This window comes from Mchenga conophoros, linkage group LG16 (assembly GCF_057382185.1).
Source record: "Mchenga conophoros isolate Kocher_MC1m ecotype Shallow Benthic linkage group LG16, M_conophoros_male_GT1.1, whole genome shotgun sequence".
Lineage (NCBI taxonomy): Eukaryota > Metazoa > Chordata > Actinopteri > Cichliformes > Cichlidae > Mchenga > Mchenga conophoros.
In genome coordinates this window covers 20,013,098-20,036,349 of record NC_140541.1, presented here as the reverse complement: position 1 = coordinate 20,036,349, position 23,252 = coordinate 20,013,098, and the positions used below count along the sequence as shown (strand labels likewise).

The 23,252-nt window shown below is 38.6% G+C and overlaps 3 protein-coding genes across 5 annotated transcripts; 1 reads left to right on the top strand and 2 right to left on the bottom strand.

Annotated features, from left to right (window-relative positions):
- Window positions 1–182: 182 nt before the first annotated feature.
- Window positions 183–11,039, bottom strand: cfap91 (cilia and flagella associated protein 91). Its single transcript, XM_085249284.1, has 17 exons — window positions 10,853–11,039; window positions 10,667–10,743; window positions 10,246–10,394; window positions 9,997–10,077; window positions 9,802–9,858; window positions 9,545–9,714; window positions 3,860–4,037; window positions 3,487–3,644; window positions 3,226–3,387; window positions 2,979–3,112; window positions 2,399–2,512; window positions 2,246–2,317; window positions 2,008–2,154; window positions 1,704–1,925; window positions 1,324–1,472; window positions 1,149–1,240; window positions 183–979 (listed from the first exon to the last, which is right to left on the bottom strand). The coding sequence occupies exons 1-17, from the start codon at window positions 10,938–10,940 to the stop codon at window positions 774–776; spliced, it is 2,256 nt and encodes a 751-aa protein (XP_085105410.1). The 5' UTR covers window positions 10,941–11,039; the 3' UTR covers window positions 183–773.
- A 45-nt stretch (window positions 11,040–11,084) lies between these two features.
- On the top strand, window positions 11,085–19,895 carry LOC146556645 (cell surface glycoprotein CD200 receptor 1). 3 transcript variants are annotated; one of them, XM_085249287.1, is made up of 9 exons: window positions 11,085–11,137; window positions 11,233–11,261; window positions 13,425–13,478; window positions 15,660–15,707; window positions 16,267–16,575; window positions 17,425–17,691; window positions 17,778–17,865; window positions 17,961–18,003; window positions 18,126–19,895. In XM_085249287.1, the coding sequence occupies exons 5-9, from the start codon at window positions 16,326–16,328 to the stop codon at window positions 18,192–18,194; spliced, it is 717 nt and encodes a 238-aa protein (XP_085105413.1). In that variant the 5' UTR covers window positions 11,085–11,137; window positions 11,233–11,261; window positions 13,425–13,478; window positions 15,660–15,707; window positions 16,267–16,325; the 3' UTR covers window positions 18,195–19,895. The 3 variants fall into 3 exon arrangements, with proteins under 3 accessions (XP_085105413.1, XP_085105411.1, XP_085105412.1); XM_085249285.1 differs by lacking the exons at window positions 11,085–11,137; window positions 11,233–11,261; window positions 13,425–13,478 and adding an exon at window positions 14,245–14,628; XM_085249286.1 differs by lacking the exons at window positions 11,085–11,137; window positions 11,233–11,261; window positions 13,425–13,478; window positions 15,660–15,707 and adding an exon at window positions 14,245–14,628.
- LOC146556644 (uncharacterized) lies at window positions 19,792–22,931 on the bottom strand. Its single transcript, XM_085249288.1, has 4 exons — window positions 22,596–22,931; window positions 21,888–21,904; window positions 21,719–21,756; window positions 19,792–21,432 (listed from the first exon to the last, which is right to left on the bottom strand). Exons 1-4 carry the CDS (start codon window positions 22,613–22,615, stop codon window positions 21,229–21,231), a joined length of 279 nt encoding a protein of 92 aa, XP_085105414.1. The 5' UTR covers window positions 22,616–22,931; the 3' UTR covers window positions 19,792–21,228.
- Window positions 22,932–23,252: the final 321 nt, after the last annotated feature.

Below are 23,252 nucleotides of genomic sequence, written 5' to 3'. Positions count from 1 at the left end.
CAAAAGTGATGAAACATAATTTTTCGTTGAATAATTGTGGAAACGTGAAAAAAAAAAGAACTTTTAATGTAAGTTATAATCCTGTTTAAGAGTCTTCATGCTGCACGTTGTAAAATCAAAATATATAATAAGTACCAAAAGTCATTATGGAAAATGGCACCATTTAATGTTGAGCTGCGATTATTTTAATTGCTTGTGTGTTGCTGGGTATCTGTAATAATCCAATCAATCAAAAACAAACAAAAAACAAACACTGGATTATCACGTTTGAATTAGTTTTTGAGGCTTCATCATCATCAGAGTGATTTTCCCCTCAAAAACTGAAATAAATTGCACAATGCATTTTAAAGAAATACATAGCTAAATATAAATAAATTAAAAAAACAGATGTAGCAAATATGACATAAATTAAAACACCTACAATAATAAAGATTTTTTCTAAATTCACCACAAGGTTCAATAATCCCCTTTTTCAAAATAAATAAATAAAATATATAATTTCTGGCAATTAATTCATGCCTATGCTTCAAAGGGTTCAAATACATCATCTACCGCATAAAACACAACATTTGTTCCCAAAACGTGGTGGAGTAAAAGCAGAAAGACTTCTTCAAACATTTCATGTCAAATTAAATTAAATTAATTACTGCTTAGAGTAAAAAAAAAACAACAACCCAGAATGATTATTAAACCATCACTTTAATAATATCACAACAACTTTTAGACATTATAGATTGCAATGCAGAACACTTTTAATATTCTAGTCCTCTCTTTTACTCAGTTTGAGCATCGTGCTGCTCTGCTTCCTTCCCCTGCAGCGGCTGGCTCATTATCTCTTCCAGGACTTGACAGGACGCTTTTATACCAGGACAGGTAAATTTTGACGCTTCCAGAGTACTGTTCAGGAGCTCAGGAGCATTTGAAGTCCCTTGAATGATGTTCCGAGCTGCCTGTAAGTGTCTATGCTGCTTCTGGTGCACTGAAAATGCAAGGTCAGAAAAAATTAGGAAAGGATTTACCTTTAACTTAATCACTCCATCAACACTCCAATAAGTCATTTTAATTTCTATTTTAAAAACAAGGGCATTTATCTTTTACTAGTAAGTCATTTAATGCATTTTCGTGTGTTTCTAATTCTTGCTACAAACCTCTTTCCCTGACACCGATCTTCTTTACCTCCGGGATAAGGAAGCTGTACACCAGCTCAGACACAATCTCCTCCGACTGAAGATTATCCCGGCTACTCGCACACAAAAGTGATGTTTGTTAGTGTTACAATTCCTTAACACCAAGCAGCGACAGATATTCGAAGGTGCTTGTTACCTTTCCTCAATGGCATATGCGATGTCGTTGACCTCCTTTGCTCTCTTGTGGATCTCCTCCCGCGCCTGCTGGTCGGCTATGTGCTCAATGGTCCCCAAGATGATGTCTTCTAAATACATGTCCACAGTCTCCTGATGTACCTGTACCACCTGTGACAAGAAGTGAAGGGAACCCACAAACTCACACACCTTAAAATGGTAATAATAAGTACAATAATTGACAAAAAAAATAGAAAAATAAGTACGTTTTAATAAGCGATTTAGAGCTCAGTGACTCAGCTTGTTCCAAAGAGTTGGTGCTCTGACTGCAAATGCTTTGTTACCTCATTGTTACTGATCTCTGTTACCCTTTTACAACAGAACAATGACATGTGCACATACTTCTCTGAAGATCTCGTCTTCCTCTTTGCGTCTTCGCTCCTCTACCTGCCTCCTTCCGCTCTCCTCGGCCTCTTGCATCCGACGGTCTCTCTCAGCCAGCAGTGTAAAGGCGTGGATCCTTCGCTCATCCTGGAGACGAATCAGCTCCTTGGACAATGTGTCAAACACTTGTTCTAGTTCCGCTCCTACTACTCCGGCTTGATGCGCTTCCTGTTGAAAAATCTGAAAAGATGGAGAGAACGGGTATAAAGGTTGTTTGGATTTAGTACATTTTTGTCCACGTGGTCAGGTCCGTGTGTTTCACCTCAAGTCTGCGTTTGTCTCTTTGTTTATTCAGCATCATGACGTGCTCTTTGTCTGCCTTCTGTAGCTCCTGCTCTTCCCTCTTCAGGGCATGGACAGTCCTCAGTTCCTGGATGAGATCCTGATGTTTCTCCTTGCCCTTAAACATCTTTAGAACAGCAGAGATAAAAGTAAAAAGATAAGTGCTCAAAAACTGAGCAAGACTGAAACATTTATGTAGGAATGAAACACAGGTGGACCTCATACTGGATCCTTCGTCCTCGCAATAGTTTCTGCAAGAAGATTACAGCAAGTTCTTTCTCTTCTTCCCCCTAAAAAATAGAGAAATATTAATACAATAAATGTAATATTTACAAAGGAAGTCTCAGTAACAGTCAGAATAATTAACTGACCTCAGGTGGTGTTTCCACTGTGGGAGTGACAGGATGAGGAACAGGCGTCTCCTTTCTGAGAAGAAAACGTAAAGTCCTCAAAGATGCGTGGTCATCCTGCTTCTGCTTCAGATTCTGTGGAGCCAGAAGTGCCAGTATGTATGTATCTAAAACTTCAAAGATATACTTCAAGTGGATCTTGCATCAAACAAAATGGCTAAAATGTCAAATAATGACGTTGCTGTATATACATGAGCCAAAAGCTCAGGCTTCAGATTCCTGCCTGGTCTCTCACAATTTCTTCTGCTCTTGGCTCTGCCTGATGTTAATGAGAGCAGAGATCTTTACTGTGGTCATAACAGGTGCACAGAAGTACCATTGACCTGCAGTTCAAACCTTGTGTCTCCATGAGATAGCCAATCAGAAGTGTTGACTTCAGCTTGTTTCAGTGGGTGAATCGCCAGAGCCCAGCTTATGATAAGTAAGAGTTATTTTAAACTGTCAATTATTCAAAACTACTCCAGTAGTAATAAATATTGCATTGGACCTGAGCAACGTAGATCCACTTTAATGAACATCTATATTTTCTGTTCTGCCTTACCTTGTATTTCTTCAGCAACTGCACAGCTCTGCTCTCAGGAGGCTTCATCACATCCTCGGAGACTTTGGGTTTTGTTCTTTCTCTCTTTGACTTCAGTACTGAAGCACTGAGTTGCGCCTCTAGTTCTTCTAAACCTAACAAAGAATTAAAAATGATCTTAACAATGAATTTATGAAATTATCTGTGTGTGTTATACTGGAAATTACATACAAAATTTTTACTTCTGCAACAGCATTCAGATTCAAACCTTCATATGTGTCTAAGTAGCGTCTTGTTGACAGCATGCTGTTGATGTTCCTGTTGGGAAAAATGCCAATGCGGATCCTGGGGACATACGTCTGAGAGGCTATGACGCACCGTTCTAGCTTCCCCTCCACATTTTTACTCTTAGCTTCTAATTTTCTCAGTGCTGCAGACAAAAATAAGAAAAGAAAAACAGAGGCAGTTGCCAAGGAGTGAGACTAGATATTAAATAATATACTTAACATTAGAGGGCTGGACGTCTTACACCTGTTGTAGTCAGCGTGTATTTTGTTTAGCTTGGTCTCCCTGTCTTCCTGGTGCTTAGAATATATCTGGTTCAGTCTGTCATTTGTGACATCTTTCTGAGCCTCATCTCTCTGCCTCAGAAGGTCCTTTAGCACCTCTAAACGAGCCTCTTGCAACCTAGCAGAGAAAATGTACGATAAAAACACAAAACACAACTGCTCCTTATCAGAGTGACAGGAGTGAACTGAAACAATGAAGGTGTGAAGCAATCAATACATGATGAAGTTTAAATCTGTGCCAAACAGTGCATCACCATCACTTTAAGCAGTAGGTTGCATCCCTATTAGTGTGTTTTCCAGTTAGATTAGCATTTCAGGTGCACTATCACTCACTTCTCGATTTCGCCTTCTCTGAAAGCCCACTCTTTGGCCTCCATCTCTTCCATTAAACGCCTCCTCTTGTCGAGCTGGCTCAGGTCACTCAGTGGAGGAAGACTGGCCTCCCAAGCTCGCTTGGCACGGGCACGCTGTATCATTTCCACTTCTGCAAGGCCTGCAGGCAGACCGTGACCTGAGGAATTTTCATTCAGAAAAAAAACTAATTACCGTATGCAACCCTGTCACAAAAAAGCAACACAGCTTAAAATGTAAATATATACAGATTGCAATCATAGCCCATATTTGCCTAAAAATAAACTTGACGCAAAAGTAAGGAAAATTTGCATTTTTTGTAACAAAGAAGAATCTTCTCCAAGCATGACATCCCAGTGAACTGCAAACCCAGACACACCCTCAGACAAAAACTGGTTCATCCCAAGGACAAAACTCGTAAACACAAGCTAAGCAATAAAGTGTATGCTGTGCAATGCAGTGAGGAACAGGTGGACCTCTAGTCTCCTGAGACCCACCCTATTCATTTATGTTCTCTGTCACGACATTTGTTTGTGGTCTGTGTCTTTTGACTAATATGGGGCGATCGTGGCTCAAGAGTTGGGAGTTCGCCTTGTAATCGGAAGGTTGCCGGTTCGAGCCCCAGCTTGGACAGCCTCGGTCGTTGTGTCCTTGGGCAAGACACTTCACCCGTTGCCTACTGGTGGTGGTCAGAGGGCCTGGTGGCGCCAGTGTCCGGCAGCCTCGCCTCTGTCAGTGCGCCCCAGGGTGGCTGTGGCTACAATGTAGCTTACCATCACCAGTGTGTGAATGTGTGCGTGAATGGGTGGATGACTGGATATGTAAAGCGCTTTGGGGTCCTTAGGGACTAGAAAAGCGCTATATAAATACAGGCCATTTACCATTTACCATTTAATTTGAGCTACCCTACGAAGTCCTCATGTGCTCAGTAGAGGACATCCTGGTCTTTCCAATGATATCTCATGATATCTCATGTGTTTGGGCGGCTTCTTCTAGTGCCAAAGATGCAGGAAATGACAAAAAAAAGTTAAAGCTGTTCTTAGGAAGCTACTCAATAAATAAAAGCAAGAAACAACATAGAAGAGCCACCTCGAAAGGACAACACTGGGCTGTACATCTGCACCTAAAAGGTAAAGGTCACTCTTTCAAGGATACCAATATTCACATTTTGGACTGAGAACATAGATTGTTTGAAAGAGGAGTAAAAGAGGCCATCTACTGTGAACAACCATCATTGAACAGAGGGAGTGGCTTCCCAGACGCCTCAACCCCCACTCATAGGTCACATGATAGGGTGAGACAAGTTCTTACGGTGTTTTCATCAGAAACCTCTGGGGGTAACATCACATGCCTTTTATCACACCTCGGGCTCATGTGATGACACACATTATGCTCTTAAGGGACAATCCCCACTAGGCTTTCAGTACCTGTGACCAGGGGCACCTCAAGAATTTTTTCATAAGGGTGGCCATACGGGGGCCATTAAAAACAGAACAGTGCAGGGGTGCAGCGAAGGGGAGGGGGTAATGATGGGAAATTGTGAGGAACGTACAAAGTGACACAATACGAAACCTTTTAGTTTTAGAACTGAAGAAGCCTCTTGGATGAGAGGTGAAACGTCTTCATGAAAGATGTCTAGTCGCTTTCCTTTCAAGCTCCTTGGAGTACCATGACCTGAGAGCCCACACAGACACATTTTCTCATGTGCTACTGAGTCAGTAGCAGAATAAGCTGCTCGCCATAGGCAGAGTCAATTTGGAAAGTTTTTCAAGCGAGCAACCCACATAGTCAAATCTGCTACTTAACCTAGAAATCCATTTTCCTTACAAACGTGGCAACATTTAAGGGAAATAAACAGGCTTTAACTGTGTAAGAGGTATTGCCATGAAGCACTGCCACAACTAAGAAATAATCAACCAAACTACTTGTACTATTTGTGCTAAGTGTAGTAAAAGATAAAATATCAAGCATTGACACTGAGACACTTCATACTTAAAAAAGTATCTTACTTTATAACTTGATACTAGAAAAACATTTTAAAATAGCTGGGACAACTAACACACTTAAAAAAGATTTAAATTATTTAAAAAATCCCTTTAGTACCATCACACAACTGAGCTAATCAGTAACGTGACAGGTTATATAAACAGTCCGAGCAACAATTTAAGAATAAGAGGAGTCAGAGAGTGCAACGTCCCCAACATGGCAAGGGCTATACCAGGGGTCAGCAACCTTTTACACCCAAAGACCCACTTGGACCCGGTTTCCACGCAAAAGAAAACACTGGGAGCCGCAAATACTTTTTGAAATCTAAAATGAAGATAACACTGTATATATTGCTCCCTCTTCACCGTCGTGGTGAAGAGGGAGCTGAGTGTAAAAGCGAAGCTCTCAATTTACCGGTCGATCTACGTCCCTACCCTCACCTATGGCCACGAGCTGTGGGTAGTGACCGAAAGAACGAGATCGCGGATACAAGCGGCAGAAATGAGCTTCCTCCGAAGGGTGGCTGGCCTCTCCCTTAGAGATAGGGTGAGAAGTTCGGCCATCCGGGAGGGGCTCAGAGTAGAGCAGCTGCTGCTCCACATCGAAAGGAGCCAGCTGAGGTGGTTCGGGCATCTGACAAGGATGCCCCCTGGGCGCCTCCTGGGTGAGGTGTTCCAGGCATGTCCCACCGGGAGGAGGCCCCGGGGCAGACCCAGGACACGCTGGAGAGATTATATCTCTCGGCCGGCCTGGGAACGCCTTGGTATTCCCCCCGATAAGCTGGAGGAGGTGGCTGGGGAGAGGGAGGTCTGGGCCTCTTTGCTTAGGCTGCTGCCCCCGCGACCCGGCCTCGGATAAAGCGGATGAAGATGGATGGATGGATGGATGGATGGATGGATATTGTTTTTTTTACCTTTATGCTTTGTGTGAACAACTAAAGTAAGTAAGTAAAGTTTATTTATTAAGCGCTTTTCACAGACAGGCAGTCACAAAGTGCTGTACACAAATATTAAAATAAACAATACAATCAATAGACATTATACACAATGTAAAAGATCAAATGTAAAGAATGTAAAGAATATAAAATACGTAGATCAACAAAAGGCTTGTTTGAACAGAAAAGTTTTTAACTGCTTTTTAAAAGAATCCACAGAGCAACTAAGGTGTGTTGCTTATGAAATCCATGAAGTGCTACAGAGAAAATTACATTTTATTTATGTAATTAACACATTTTGAACTCTTAAAGAAATATAACAAAAGGAAAAACACCCAACTGAACTAAAATGATCCATGTAGCAAACAAAAACTGTTGTGATCCGCCACCCTTATATCACCTTTGGGCTTTTGAAGCCTTGGCCTGACTTTTAAAAAGTAATTGGAAAAAAAGCACTATGCTGCTAAAAAAAAAAAAAAAAAGATATTTGCAAAATTCTGCCTAAATATGTATTTTACCAGGTTAATGTGTGTGGCGGGGCGTGGTCTGCAGCGCCGCTGCAGGGGAGTCGGACACACCTGAGCGGCACCCGCAATCACGCCTCGCCGCCTTAAAGTCTGTGCTCTCTCTGCTGTTGTGTTGTCGGGCTGTGAGCTGAAAAGCTACAGCCGGCTGTATGCGTACAGCAACCGTGTGTGAAAAGTGGTCAATAAAGAGATGCTGAAAAGCGTGTTCATGGAAACATCGTCGGGTCTGCCGTGATATGTTTACAATAAGACTTATGGTCCCGAACCTCTGCGCACAGCGTCTGCAAATCGGGGCTTTCATCTTTACGCAGGACTGTAAGCTTTCATCTGTGAGGCGTGAGCGGTGTTTGTTTTTAACATAGTTCACGGTGGAGAACAGCTGCCGACATAATGTGGATCCGAAGATCCATAATTGGCCTACCTGGGTTTGAAAGTCTCGATAAATGCACGGCGTTTCGGCGGGTATACCGGCTTCCGCGAGTGTGACGCTTATTTTGAGCGATGAAAAAATAATAAGATATAATTTTATTTTCATATTTCAAAATCACAATAATCTTCCAATTTAGAACTACAAGTTAAAAAAAGAACTAAACACAAATAAAATGCACTTCAGCTAAATACTTCTAATTTATTTTCCCAAACCACCCGGAGCCGCAGTATAAGGACAAAAGAGCCGCATGCGGCTCCGGAGCCACAGGTTGCCGACCCCTGGGCTATACTAACACTGATACTTTATGCTGATGTCAATATTGTTAATATGGAAATCTAGTGTAGGACGTTCATCTTTTTGTGACATTGGGAAGTCATATAATGTAATGAAAAAATAATGTTTTAAAGAGCATGTTTATGACCCAATTTATGTGACCCTGACCTTTGACCTTGAAGCATTATATGCAAAACTTGTGTATTTTATTATCTTTACCCATATGATTGTAGCAGAAATGTCTTAAGATTTAAGATATATTCATGCAGTGTGAGATCTTGTGAAACTAGTTGTGATGTCGTAGGCCATCGTATTGAAAAATGAAGAAGTGCATTGTACAGTTCTCTCCAAACCCTTTTACATGATATATTACTAGATACGGCTTCTTTAATTTTTTTCCAAGCTCAGCTTTGACCTTGGGCACTAGCAGTGATGAACTGTGGATGCTTGATAACAAACATTTACAGCAGACAGACAAACAAACTGCACCAATTACATTTGTCGGGGGAATTTGTGGGGATAAGGCACTCTGGACCCAAGGCACAAACTTGAGAACTGAGACAATAAAAATTTCTCAGTTTAAAAATATGATATAGTCACTTATAGGCATATTGATCAATTGTGCAGTGACAAATGTTAGCAGTGTTATGGTAAAGCAGACAGACTGCAAAAGGTTCCACGAATATGTTTAAGGCATGGTTCTATCTTGTGAAGCAAAGCTCAACTTTATTTATGCATTTGCCTTATGATAGGGGTGTCAAATATAAGGCCCGGGGGCCGATATTGGCCTGGCAAAGATCCAATCCAGCCCGCTTTGGAAAATATGAAGGAGTGCATCAATTTTGGGACTTTTAAGGGTATTTTCATTCATGTACACCTAAGTAATCAAGTAACCAAGTAATCTATCAAATTAACAATTAAATGACAGAAATGTTTCTTTTTTTACTGTCCACTATATAAATTTTAGTTTAAAAATAGATTTTAATCAATGAACAAAATCTTTATCTTGTTTTATAAATACAGGGCAGTGTGGGAAGTGAGCTTCCAGAATTTTTCTTTCTGTAATTTCCACATTTATCATTTAGAAAAACTGAGACATGCTGTTGAAATTGAACTTCTTCATCTTATATTAAGATATTTCAGTGATCTAATGTGCAGTTAAACGTCTTTACGCTAATAGAAAGTGGAGTTTCAGTTATCCCTCCCACTCAAGATCAGTGTGGGTTGTATGTATTTTACTTGTACTTTCTTCCTGTACTAACTGTGACTTGTGGATGATGAACCTGTTGATGTTAACTATTTGTTTTTGCAACAATTTGTTTCTCAGTGAGTTTCTTATGCACAGGTTAGCCAGCACAGATGCATTATAAATTATGTTTAGTAAGTAAAAAAAAAAAAAAAATAGGATGGAGAGAAGAGAGCAAGATAATTATACTGCCAAGATCTAATAAAGTTGCTTATGAGTGTACCATCACGGTTCATATAACAGATAAAGAACACAATAAACATGCCTATACCCCAAGTCAAAGCTGCCATCTGCAGGAGCTCTGAGGGATTAGTCCCGGGCTGAATCACATACTCGGGGCTGTATGGGTCTGTCTGTGTTTCACTTTCCCTGTAGTCTGTCTGGACCCCAACAGTGAAGTGGGTGGGTTTTTGCTCAGCATCAGACGTTATAAAGTCTTCTCTAAGGTGACACAAAAAACAGACATACTTCCAGAAAAAATAGCACAGTAGAAACAGCTGCACAACAAAGTAATGCAAAGAAGCTCACCTCGGCAAAGCATAAATCACACTAGGAGGTATCTGCTGCCCAAAGGGAATGAGAGGGCTAAAGGGAACAAAGTGAAATACTATGTCATAGACTATATTGACATCTACATAAGTGGGGCAGTATGGCAGTTATCTTTAGTTTGTTGTGTTAGGAAAAACAGAACAAACAATCAGATTCTCAACTGGCTAGTCAAACCGTTTAAAGTATTTGCAGAAATCTGCTCCGGTTACACGGCACTCCTTGGTTTTCAGCCATGTTTGAGTGTTTGGAGAAATCCTGTCAAGAAGATAATCAAGATGTAATATATACATATTTTATCATTTATAATATATAATAGAGACATTAAAAAATTACTTTATTTTATTTATTTTGTCTGTAATGAGAGAAAGACTACATCTTAAAATGAAGCAACTTAGTATGTGCTTCATGTGCATGTTGTGTTACCCAGCCAGCTGCTGCAGGGCCTCTTTGCGCTGTTCTGTGTGGCCTCGCCACTGAAGATCAGTAAAGGCCGGCTGCGGGACTGCAGGGTCTACTTTAACAGTATAGCGTGGGTTGTCACTAAACATGGATGCAAACTCTGGTATTCTCCTCTGAGCGAAGAAGACGGAAACAATGTTAAAGAGTGCATTTCACATTTAATTTTTAGTTAAACAAAAGAGACAAAAAAAGCCCCTCTATATTATATTCAAAAGGTGGAAGAAAATATACATTATTACAATACAAGATAAATGCTCTGTATACTACAGGTTTAAATAAAAATAAAAATAAACTATAATATAATATAATAATGACAGCATTTTAAATCAACTTATCTTTTATTTAAAATGTAATAAATTTGAAATAAAGTATAGATACGACTTACTATTCGAGACCTGGACGCAAAGGCCTTGAAACTGGCCTTGGTGTGGTCTGCCTCCGATGACACTGTGTGAACCGGATCTGTGGAGGAACAGTTCAGGTGATGGCAACCGAAGCAGCTAAGTTCAGCTATTAGCCGTGCTCATTGGTGTGTTCGTTAGCTGTGCTAGTTAGTTCAAAGCTTACTCACCGTACAAGTAGTCATAAGCCCGTTCATGCAAAACAGCTGTACCAGCATCATTCTGCTTGGTAAACGTGTTAGTCACAGATGCGCACATTTTCTGTATTTAGTCAAACAATTGAGTATTTTTACAGCTAATTTTACATGCGGACGGCCCCTTCAACGACGTCGTTTTGACACTGTAGTCATGGAGACAATAAACTGACCGTCCGGAAGTGGGAGGATTAATCTCGAGCTTTCTGTTTACTCTCACCGGGTGAAAGTTGGAAGTAATTCTTGGACAGCATACTTTGGGTTTTTATCAAAATTTGTTAGTGTAATATTAATTTAACTCCACATGTCATCATTTAAGATTTAAAGGACGTTTCTTCCTTCGTGATTTCATCTAGGAGAGGATTCAGGGTCTACTTTTCCACCGGTGATCGTTTTTTTATGTCTCTTCTTTTTCATCCCTAGTAATAATAAATAATGAAGGGTTATATTATTAATTTTAATTAGCAGGATAGTTGAATAACTTTCAAAATTGCTACAATGAATTTTTGTACTTTTTACCAGCCTACAGTACCACAAACGTCACAACCTACATATAAACTACCTACATACAAAATCTGCTGTATCTGCTAAAATGATTATGCCTTAGGCAGTGGGCACATCACAGAAGTTAAACTCCTTAAGTAGGTCAGGATTTTTTTTCCTAGTATCAGTTCATATAAGACAGCAAAGACTTTAAGACTTTAAGAATCAACTTTATCAACAAATTCAAGTAAGTGTGCACATTAATAATTGTATTTTATTTTTTTAAAAAGAAAGAAACAAAGTAAAAAAAATGCTACAAAATGCAGTAATATAATCAAAATATACAATAAAGCAAAAATACATATACACAAACAGTACATCAATATACAAACAATGCAGGATATAAAAGGTTACGAATTTGACCTCTTTTTATTAAAAAAAAAAAAAAACCTAAGTAAGACAGCAACAACTGTAAAATTTAGGACAGCAGTCTTTAAGAATTAGTAGAAGGAAGGAGTGAAAACGTAGTTCCTAAAAATGTAACTACCACAAAAGCCTAGTAATCTAATCAAAATATATCTACGATATAGAGAAAAATATATATGTATGGCGCCAGAGTTACATCAATGTGAAAGGAATATAGAATATAACTGGTCATGAAATGTAACTGGTTTTATTCCATAACGGCAAAAATGCAAGAATTCAAAAGTAACGTGTCAGCTTGTTACTTAGGACATTTTAACATCTACATGCACAAACGACCTCACGTATGAGTCAGAGATGATAAAAGTTTCCATTTAGACTAGGGTGGAGTTGTCTGACAGTGTGAAGACTGAAAAAGGTGACCCTACAAGAAGTGGAAATAATATAGCTAAAATAAACCCAAAGAAAAACACCCTCTATGTTCTGTCAGATAAACAACATAGTTAATACTTAGCTGATTTAATAGCTGTGTTTCAGAAGTAGTAGCACACAAGAAAATGAAAAACAAGAGTGATCTGATCCCCATCTACATATACCGGATGACCAGAAAATTATTTCCATGCTGATGAAAATTCTCTGTATGACTACACAGTCACAGCAAATCGAAAAAGCTCTATGATACCACATGTATTGTATCAGCGATCAAGAGGATTCACTTCATGTAAAAAGAAGAAAAAAACAATTAAAAAATGCTGGAATTTGAAGCATGTTGCCTTTCTTTTTAAATATGAACGAGGCACTGGCACACTGACCTTCACCCAGGATTTTACTGGACCATTCAGTGAACACAGAGGTATCAGCAGCATGCCGTACTCTTCTATTAAATTTAATGTTTCAAATCTCTTTACTTTGTGTCATACTGAACTGAAAAATGTAATAAAAGCAACCAGCAGCTTTTCAGCTGACCAAACTAAAGGCAGGGGGACTTCACAACAAGCAAGTGGCACATGTTACTGCACTAAGGTTTCGTTATTAGGGTAGATACAAGGCTTCAGGCTCTCAGGGATGACACAGCATGGCATTGTATATAAAATTATTTTTTTCTGAACCCCTAAACTTTCCAGGCAATTTTGCTAATACTGACGTAAACTTCTTAAACTGAAAACTCAGAAAAATAACTGAAGAAGAAGAAAAAAACAAAACAAAAAGAATTACGTGGAGCAGACCAAAATTGTCTGACAACTTCTGTTTTTTTTCTTACCCTCCGAGTTATATTTTTGGGTAGCCAAAAAGCATGATTTTGACATCAACAGGAAGTCACTTATCAAAGGGAAGCAGTGTATGCACGCATGCATAGACACATGCACAGTCTGTGCTTCTTATCGTTAAAGCCCAAAACATAAGCTCTTGTTGTTTTTTTCGCTCCTTTTTTGGGATATGTGTGCAATACTGCTGACTGAAGCAACAATAGTTCACAGATGAAGAAATTGCTATTTTTTGGAAGAACTAGTTCCTTGTCCCATGTGTGCCAACTCATAGTCAGCTGAATTTCTGTCTATACATGAAATAAACATGGTCTAATATTAGATCCAAGAAAAAGGAGAACGGCAGTTATTCATTTAAATACCCCTCTTTTTTCAAGGTCCCAGCCCAAGACGAAATTAGGAAAGGATGAATCAAACTCTGGCTGGTTAAGGTATGTGATGTATGAGTTTATACTAGGACATTTTTTTCACCGTTTTTGTTTCAGCTTTCACAGTTGGTCACACTTAGAATACCCACAAGAGAAGGATAAGCCGAGCTATCGTTGCTCATCTGCGCTATCTGAACTTATATGGGACAGCTAATATCAAGATTTCTCATTGCAAGATGTATTTGTGAACCACAAACTCTGCATGCGGCTTGGAGACCTTAACCGAATACAAGCAGAATGATTGCACCATTTGTTTTCAGTTAATGTGTGCAATGTGCAAACTGGAGATGGAGTCAGTAATAACACCTGCACCCACATTAATGCTGCATGTAGGCAAGCATGCATAGCACGAGTCTTATACAGCAAAATGTTCTTACACCAGCAAATATGAGACCACAGCAAGACTAACATTTGTCCTACTCAGCAGAAATCATTTCTCTCATCAAATCTTTCGAAATACTGATTAAACTAAGCTGAACTAAGCAGAAATACATAGAATGCTTCATTTATGTCACAAGAAAGGATAAATGTGAGTGTACCATACAAAGTACCAGTAAGCTCGTGATGAATCATCACCTGTGATTACGAACGTGGAGACGAACGTTGAAAGAACTTCATAACGTTGCTCTATTTTTTATGTGTGTGTTCACGCACACTGCTTTACTACATACTACTTTAGAGAGCACAGCTATGTGTCTGGCAAGAGAGGAAATGGGTGTCTTGACTTATCAAACGTCATCCTGTGTGGGAGAAAAAGGCAAGATGTCTCAGTGGAAAGCGGTTTGGAGAGAGGGGATGAGAAAGAAGAAGGGAGGGATTTGTTAGTCACACGATGTATATATTACTGTGTCACAAAAGACTTCAGGTTTGTCTGAAGTCTTTGTTGGAGGACATGCTTCACTTAAATCCAGAGCTTGTTGGGAATAGTAAGGAAATGAAATGGCAAGATAACGGAGGAGAAAGAAAATGCATCTTGGTTTGATGTTACTTTAGAGAGTCTAGCACTGACGGTTTATGTCAGGCCATAATTGAGGTTTTACGGTGTGAGCAGCAAGTTTACAGAGGAGCACTCGAAGACACGCAACGATGAGAGAGACTATGTGGATTTATGTCGTGATCCTGTTCTTGTCTGAAACACAGAGCGTGGAATCAGGTTTGACATGTTAACTCATTTTTCTTGCATTTGTTTTTCAGCTTTCACTACTTACATTTTCTTAAGAGTGAGCAACCTTCACAAATGTAATACATAATGACAAACTCCATGCGGATTCATGTGGTTTACGACACAAGTGAGACATTTTTAAACCTTGAAAATGTTTTTTTTTTTTTTACCTTTTTTGTGTCATTATACTCTGCGAATGTATTTTAGTGTCAAATATGTGTAGCATGCATAATAACAGAGGTAATTAGTGTTAGATTTGTGGCTCATTTCTATGAAGTGGGTGAGTTGTAAACTGTAAGTGGTTGTGGGCCTCCTGAGATTTCAGTGAAACGGTTGTATTCTGATTCACAGCGTAGACAGTGTGTGGAAAGACTATGCATGACAGTGGGCCAGAGCAGAAACTGGCAGGGGGAAAAGGTGTTCCATAACAGAAGTCAGCCCCGTCTTTTCTGAATGATCAAACTGCCTGGTACTACACTGGAAATCTTGATTTCACATCTGGGTAAAACTATGATGCAGCTCTTTCTGCATTGTAAGGGGGTCTCTGTTTTAGAGTTGTGGTTTTGTTCACTCACTTTCTGCGTGGTCTTGGTTTTACACCTGTCAGATGTAAACAACTCACTGAACACATCCACCTTGAATTTTCCGTTTCACTTATATGAAATACCGACTGTGTCTCTGGCTTCTGGGTAACGTGGAAGATTGTGATTAACCTTTGTCGGCTTTATAAGGAGCTGAACTTTAACTGTGACATTTTATCGCCCCACATTCGGTGACTGTCATGTTTGTTTGTTTTTTTCAAAAGCTTAAAAAAGTGCAGTTTGTCTCACAGCTCTTTGTTGTTTAACTCTCCTGCATGGCCATTCAATTCATGTTACATCTTAACCGATTAAACTTCAACTAACAGACGACCATCGCTGCTGCTCTGCTGACTGAGCACTTCAAAATGAATATTTTGTTGCTACTTTAATTACTGAAACATTCTACTAACTTTTTCCTTAATTCACCTTCGTCTCTCTCAGGAACTACTGAAAGGGCCCCTGTGAACACCACTTTTCCTCCTATCACTGGTAACAGTCTTTCCCCGTGTTTCTATACTGCTACTGTTCACTATGAGTAAAATATGAAGTGAGAAAGTGTGACTAGCAAAATGTGAAAATGTCAGTACATTATGTTTAATTCCTTTTCTACTGCTTATTGTGTTTCAACCATTGCACAACCTTCTTTACTTAAAATGTATTAAAGCGAAAGAAAAAGTGCTTTAAAGCACTTCAATACTTGTTGAATAAGAAAGGTGCTATTTATTAGTCTTTGTCTGATTCATTACCGCTTTTCGTTCTTTTTCCCCTCTTCCTTTTTTATTTTTCTTTTTTTTTTAAATTTTTTTTTTGTAATATATAAAACATTTTTTTGTAGTGCTAATTAGACAAATCTTAAAAATTATTACAAAAAAATAAACAATGTTATGATTTATTTTCTATCTGTGTTTGATGCTGCAGCTTTATTCTTTAAGTAAATATATTTAACATATGCATAACATAAACAAATACTTTCTATTTTTTCTTTGCTTGTCTGCCTTTTTTGTATATACTAGCAAATCTATTATTCACACTTCCTTTTTTTTTCCAGAACGCAGAAATGAACTTTTCAGTAATGGGAGTGATGCTAATCTGACATGCACCGATAAGATGTGGAATGAGACATTTTATGTTATCTGGAAAATTAAATTGATTAACAAAACCCGTTGTGAGATCAACTTTGACAGTCATGGTCGAAACTCAGACACCTGCAATGATGGAAAGTCACTCCGAAACACATCCAATTCTCAGCCATATCTACACATCCCAAAGTTCTCAGAAGATGATGTGGGAATCTACACGTGTGAGTTTGCTTACAGAGGAGGAGCTACCAATTGTGAAATCCACGTGAATATCACAGGTAGGACTTCTGTTATAACATTAGTCACACACCTTGGTACCTCTATTGATATATAAGAATACAGATAGTTGAAATATCAGCCTTCTACCATTCAGCTTATACCTCATAAAGGAGTAAAATGGATATGCATTTATGTTGCTCTGCAAAGTCTTTTCGGTGGCACATTTTTAAAAAGTGATCTTCAGTTTGCCTTTTTTGGACACAAACACATTGTCCTCTAGAGCTGGGATGTGGAACTCATTTAACATCGCGGGCCACATGCAGCACTTTGATCTGAAGTCCTCTGAATCAGGAAAATGCCTCTCTCTGTGAGCGTAAAGAATTTTAACTGCACATTTAATCTAAGAAACAGAAGTGCGGTTTCAGCAGCATGTCATGAAACATTCAAATGCTGCTGCAGCAGATAAAAGACATCTGAAATTTATATAATAGATCGTGAAAAACAGGCTTTTCCTCCAATTTAATTGTTATTGTTTACCTGTTACTTAATTATGTTGGTGTAGTATGAAATACAATAGGGGAGGTCCCTTATCACTTGGAAAAAATCTAAACCTTGAATGAATATACACTTATTTTCATTCAATTATCCAATGGGAGCGATTGGCCAATTCTGGCTCCCGGGCCTCATTTTTGACAACTCTGCTCTCAATGGATCACTGACTTCATTGTTAACATTCTTCATTTAGCACATTTAGATATTTGATCTGAAAATGAAAAACAAAGAAAAATGAAAATAGAGCACACCATGCCATGCAAATCCTATTTTGTGGTGTGGTTAAACTTCTAATATAGCAAGCTTAAATGATTTGTTTTTGTCGTTGTTTCTTTTTTTTGTCTGTTTTGATTTAGTGACTCCTGAAATAAAAGCCTGGATAGAGTACAAAAACAACACAATGGTAGCAGTATGTAGAGCTGAAAATGGAAATCCTGCAGCCAACATCAGCTGGAATCATGCACGAAATTCTTCTGTGCAACAACTGCCTGGGATAAATGGACTTTTTACAGTAGAAAGTCGTTTGGAGCTTCCTGAAGGCATAGATCCAGAAAACCTGAGCTGCACCATCAGTCACCAGAACCTGAACAAGATTGTATTTTTGGAATATCAAAAAGTTAAAGGTCAGGCTTCTACAAACGGAGGCACAAAAGTTACACAACCATGTGCATTTAAGGTATTAACAAACATTTCATTTGTCTCCCTACAGTTTATTCTCTCTGGCTGTATGCACTCATAGCTGGGATAATAATTGCATTTTTAGCGGGACTCTTATTTTTTTTGGTCATGAAGCTGAGGTAACAGGTTTAATTTAACAGAAATTGAATCAAAATAATAACTTGTGTTCTGAGAGTGTCCAGGTTACTGAACATGTTTGTGTAACTTTTGCCAGGCAACACCAACAGTCAGATACCTCCTCCTCCAAATCCCCACCGGTAGGTAAAACTGCCTGTATTTTATAGTTCTGGTTGTTGACTGCACTTTGTCATGTTTTGTTAAAGACACCTCCCTCTGTTCTATCTCTTTTGTCTTCTCTTTTTTTTTCTTTTTTTTGTAGATAGAGGATGTGGAGGAAGTGGAGCCCTATGCTAGCTATGTTCAACGTGTGAACTCTATCTATAACTGATCTGCAGATATGTTCACAATGACAAAAGAAAAAGAAAAAAGAGCGTGCACATGCATCACAGCCTAAATGCAACAAGTCTTTGTGAGAAACTGAGGGCTGTGAAACTGAGAAAGGGTGAAATAGTAAAGAGAGGGAAGGATCAAAGATTTTCTCTGAAAGAGGAAAGTTTCTCGCTTTAAATGTATCCTAATAAACACTTAACTAATGGAACGGGGGATGTACCTGATGTCTGCCCACCACTTTGTGTGGGTCTCAAGGAGAACATTAACTAAAAAATGCACTGAACTGCTGAAATGAGGAGGCTCTTGAGCCACATGCAGCATGTAAGACTACAGAACTACAGACTTTTGATAATGCTGATGAAATATATTAGCTACAATTATGTACAAATACACTTATTTAAACATTAACAGTTAAATAGATGATCATTTCTTACATAGAATCATGCTGGAGTGGCTACAGTAAAAGCACCAAGCAACGAAAACATGCATTTTAATCACATAGCTGTCTCAAGGTAATGTGGACAATGCCATGTGAAGTATTTATGTTATGTATGAATGTGAGATGATATGATTCTTTGTATTAAAGTGCATGTATAAATGCTGACTTCATTTTAGCTACATTCTTCAGACTTAGGAACAACATTAGTAACGCTGCATCAGAGCAACTCAGCAAGATACACCAAAAAGAGTCAAAACAGTTGTTCTCAACATTTTAACAGTGATATCTGCCAAGGTGACTTTTTCATTGTTTGAGGGCATGCACTAAAAATACAATCAATACTAATTGTCACTTTTTTCATAGTGAATGTGTAAAGACTCACCTCAGTACAGTAACAGTGACTAATGCAGTTCCGAGAAAAGAAACTAGAAAAAGGAACTATTCTGCCCTCTACTGGTGAATAATAGAATTTATGTTGCTACAGGATTAAATGATGCAAGGCGTCTGAATAATTTCACTGATAGAAGTCAATCTATTCCTCCGAGTTTGAAAGCCATTATTTGGTCTTTGGGAATAGTTCTCCGGACTTCTTGAAGGACATTGAAGGCCCTTATTTGGATGTTGGCTGCCTGTTCTCTTTCAAGATGATCCCACACTGTATCAATATTGTTGAGGTCCAGGCTCTGGCGAGGCCAAGCCACGACTGTTTTCCATTGGCAGTGTGTTTGGGATCATTGTCATTCTGAAAAATGAAGCTGTTCCAGCTTCAGCTTCATTCCAAATGCTTTTGCATGGCGGTTGAAAAGCTGATGGCACATTTCTGCATTCATTCATCAATTCTGACATGATCACCAACACTATACTCATTAACAATGATCTAAACCAAAAGTCAAAGTCTCTCTCTCTCCATATACATAAATATATATATACACACATGTATGTCAGTGGCTTCACACTTGTTCTTTTCAGTAGCTTTAGTAAGTGATAGAGGGTAGATCAGAGGCAAGAGCTGCAGTGACTATAATTGTATTTCCATTATAATGAGAGAACTAAAAATTTGCCTCACAAATATATCCCTATTTTCACAGCCTGACTATTTGAACTCTTACAGTGACTTAGCACATTAACATGATTTCCTCTTAAAAGCAGAAGCAAATAGCAAAACTGGTTTTCATTTTAAATTGAAAAGATTTTTTTCTTCTTCTTTCAGTTTTTCAGACATGCAGTTTATTCATACAGCAGAATAAGAACAGATGGGGTAAATAACAGTACTCTGCCATGAAGTTAAATGTATAAATAATTCTGTTGATTAGACAGATTCAAACTAAAAGGCACAAAAAACCATCTCTCAAAGAAAAAACAAACAAACAACTTCTCAACCTTTCAGTGTGTTTGTAGTATATTGGGGCCTGTGGAGTGCTTCTTACATGCTGTGAAATGCTTCTGACTATGTGTGGTCTGGACTATCGTTTTATAATGTGGCAATAGATCAAATTACACAAACTGTTTTCGTATTTGGTTGCACATTTGGATTGCATTTTAGGTTTGGGCAGTATTAAGTTTGAAAACGCTTTCTGAGGGAACTCAGTATGGGGCGTTGTGAAACTGATTAATGGTGGAGCAAAGAGTTGGCATTGTTTCAGCACCAACCACCAGCAACAGACTCTAGATAATGATCAAACCTTCCTGAGCAGCACCTTACAGCAGATGCATTCATATCAACAAATTTGTCTCTCAAAAACCCCCAAACAGTTCTGCCATTATTGTTGCACATGCACGCTATGAAACCACAAAATACCAGTTCTAGACTTTCCTATGCAAACAAAATGTTAGGTATGTCTGAGAATGTGGTGGACATTCTCAGACTTTCAGTTGTGGTGTGGCAACAGTCTCAAAAAGGTCAAACAGGTCAAAAAGTCTGAGTTTCTTCAGGGAAACTTCTCTTTAAAGAGGAGCAAGTTTTGAATTTGTGCTGTGATGTTTTAGGAACTTGGGGCCAAAACATAAATCACATAACCTAACCTAAAGCTAAAGAAACACAACAAAATATAACTTCTATTTCGAACATTTTCAAATTCACATTAAAATGTCACACATGGTGGCTTTAAGACTTCATCGATTCACTTGTAAGTAGTAATTGCATGCCACAAACTTCTGTATTTCCTGATTTGGATGCATTGCCCTTCTCAGAGAGGTCCAGAATTGATGAAAGCTTGTTGGCTTTCTTCTGATTTTTCAAATCTTTTAGTAAAGTCCCGATGTCTCGAGAATCGTGTCATCTCTCGCAGGTTCGTCTGCAATGCGAGTTAGTCTTCTTGAGGAAGGAACACCACCACCATGTTCTGGTTAAAACGTTTCTTCAATTGTGGAGAGAAACTTCTTTCTGGTTACTGTACATACTTCCGCAATCAGCTGCTGTTGGCTGTTAATCTTCTCATTTTGGCAGTTTCTTTGATAATCAAGATCTGCTAAGCTAAGAATATAAAAAATAAAGTGACAATTCAAGTGCAAACAAGTTCTTGCATGCCTTTACCTGGCATCAGATATTTTCTGCAACTCACTTGACCGAACAAATGCTTCCACTTCCGTTTGTTTACCCCATAAGTACATAATCATCTGGACATTCGTCTTTAGATGAGCACTCAGATTCAGACTGAGGCTGAAGTGCTGCAGGAATATTAACTGTAGCATAGTCGCAGTCGTCGTCGGTGATCTGGTTTGTCGGTGGTCTGTTATGTCTTGCTCCTTTGGCTTTGTCGTGGTTAATAGAAGCATACGTTACATCTTCGTTGGGTTGCTGGAAGAGAGAGAGTGAGATGGGTGATCATCTACCCGTATTGTGCCCATCAAATAATTTATTCTACTTTTTACACTGTGTTTCTGCAGCTGGCATATTTTGAAATGTGTCTACATGCCGCGGGTTCCTGTGTAGTTTGTTTTACGGCAGAAGCCTCATGTTAATCTTCTCCAAGTATGTAAATCCAAAGTGGAACACACCCATGTCTTATGAAAATCATGAGCTGATAACGGTGAAGATTTATGGTCAACAGAAATAGAACCAAAATTAATGCGGGGATGTCTACCTTGTCATTCGCGGTCTTATCATCTGGTTCAGAATCCCCTGAAAGAGGAAATATGGAAAAATCATAAAATTATAATAGTTTTTTCTTTTGTTTATGATATTTATCACATTTATACTGGGGAAAGTAACACAAAAGCAATAAGAAATTAGTAATACAAAATAGCTTTTACCTTTCTCTTTCTTCTTTCTGAAAATAAAGCAAATTGAAACGATAAGCTACCAAGGACCACAATGTTAGCACACACAGAAGAATAACGCCTTTGGATAATACTGCTTATTGAGTCATATGTCTTTCACCTCAATAAATCATATAAAATATTATCTGTGGCAGCAGGTGTGGGCTTTAGCCAACAGCAGTGTTTCCTTGACAGCTTTAACAATTAAGCGCTTGTGCTGCAACAGGAAACACTTTACATAGACCTACAATCAACACCTGTTTATAACCAACTGAATATGGCAGTGAATAACCAACGAGGGCATCACGCTTTGCATATTTCTAGACTTGCCATTTTAGACAGTAATATATTGAATATGTAACGCAACAGCAAAATATGTTCTTTGTATTTGACTTAGTTCTTGTAAGAAGACAACCAGAACCCAGGGCTATTTTTATCTCGTAACCACGGTTTCCTTGCTAGAGGAAATGTAGAAACTTCTTGTAAAAAACTGCACAATCATTTCATTTAAACTTTTTTTTTTTTTTATAAATATTTTTGCTGTAGTTAATTCACAAATACCTTAAATATATTTTCTGCATTTACAGCAGTTAAAGGAGTGTTTTAGAATACATCACATTCTGATGAATAACTTTGTAATATATGAAAGTCCCCACTTATAGGAATGTGTGAATGAATGTATGAGCGTGTATGATGACTTACCCTGAAGCACAGTTTCCCATGACGATCCCACAGAGTGCCCGGTTGCTGGAGAAGGGCCCCTCGGCCTGACGCTGTAGTAGATATGAGCTGATCGCTTCCTTGCATCAAACTGCATATAGGCCACAGTAGTGCGGAAGTGGTAGAAAAGAGAGGCAGAGTGAGAATGAGGGAGAGAGAGAGAGAGAGAGAGAGCAAGTGAGAGAGAGAGAAGCAAATGTGCTATCACACCAATAGGAAAATAACAGTACTGATGTAGAGGAAAACGGTCAGTACTAACAAACAGCATACAAAATATAATGTGACACATTGATATTAATACGGAAATGCTGTAACACTTTGCTGACACAAAATACTAAATTTTTTGAGCGCTCTATTCATATAAAATTGTGTATATCTATATGGATGTACTTGTATGTATGTGGATATATTGGTTTGTTGGGGGTTTTTTTTATGTCAGAAATAAAAGGTCATCATCATCGTCACCTACTGTATTTGCTGTAGTTTAAAATATTTGCCATTGAGCAAACATGAAATATCTGCATCGTGAGATAACACAGAAGTGAGTAGTTACTGTAATGTATTTTGTTGTCAGTGTATGGTGTCATTTGCATGTCTGTGTAAATATTTTTTGATGTGCAACAACAGGAAGTCAGTGAT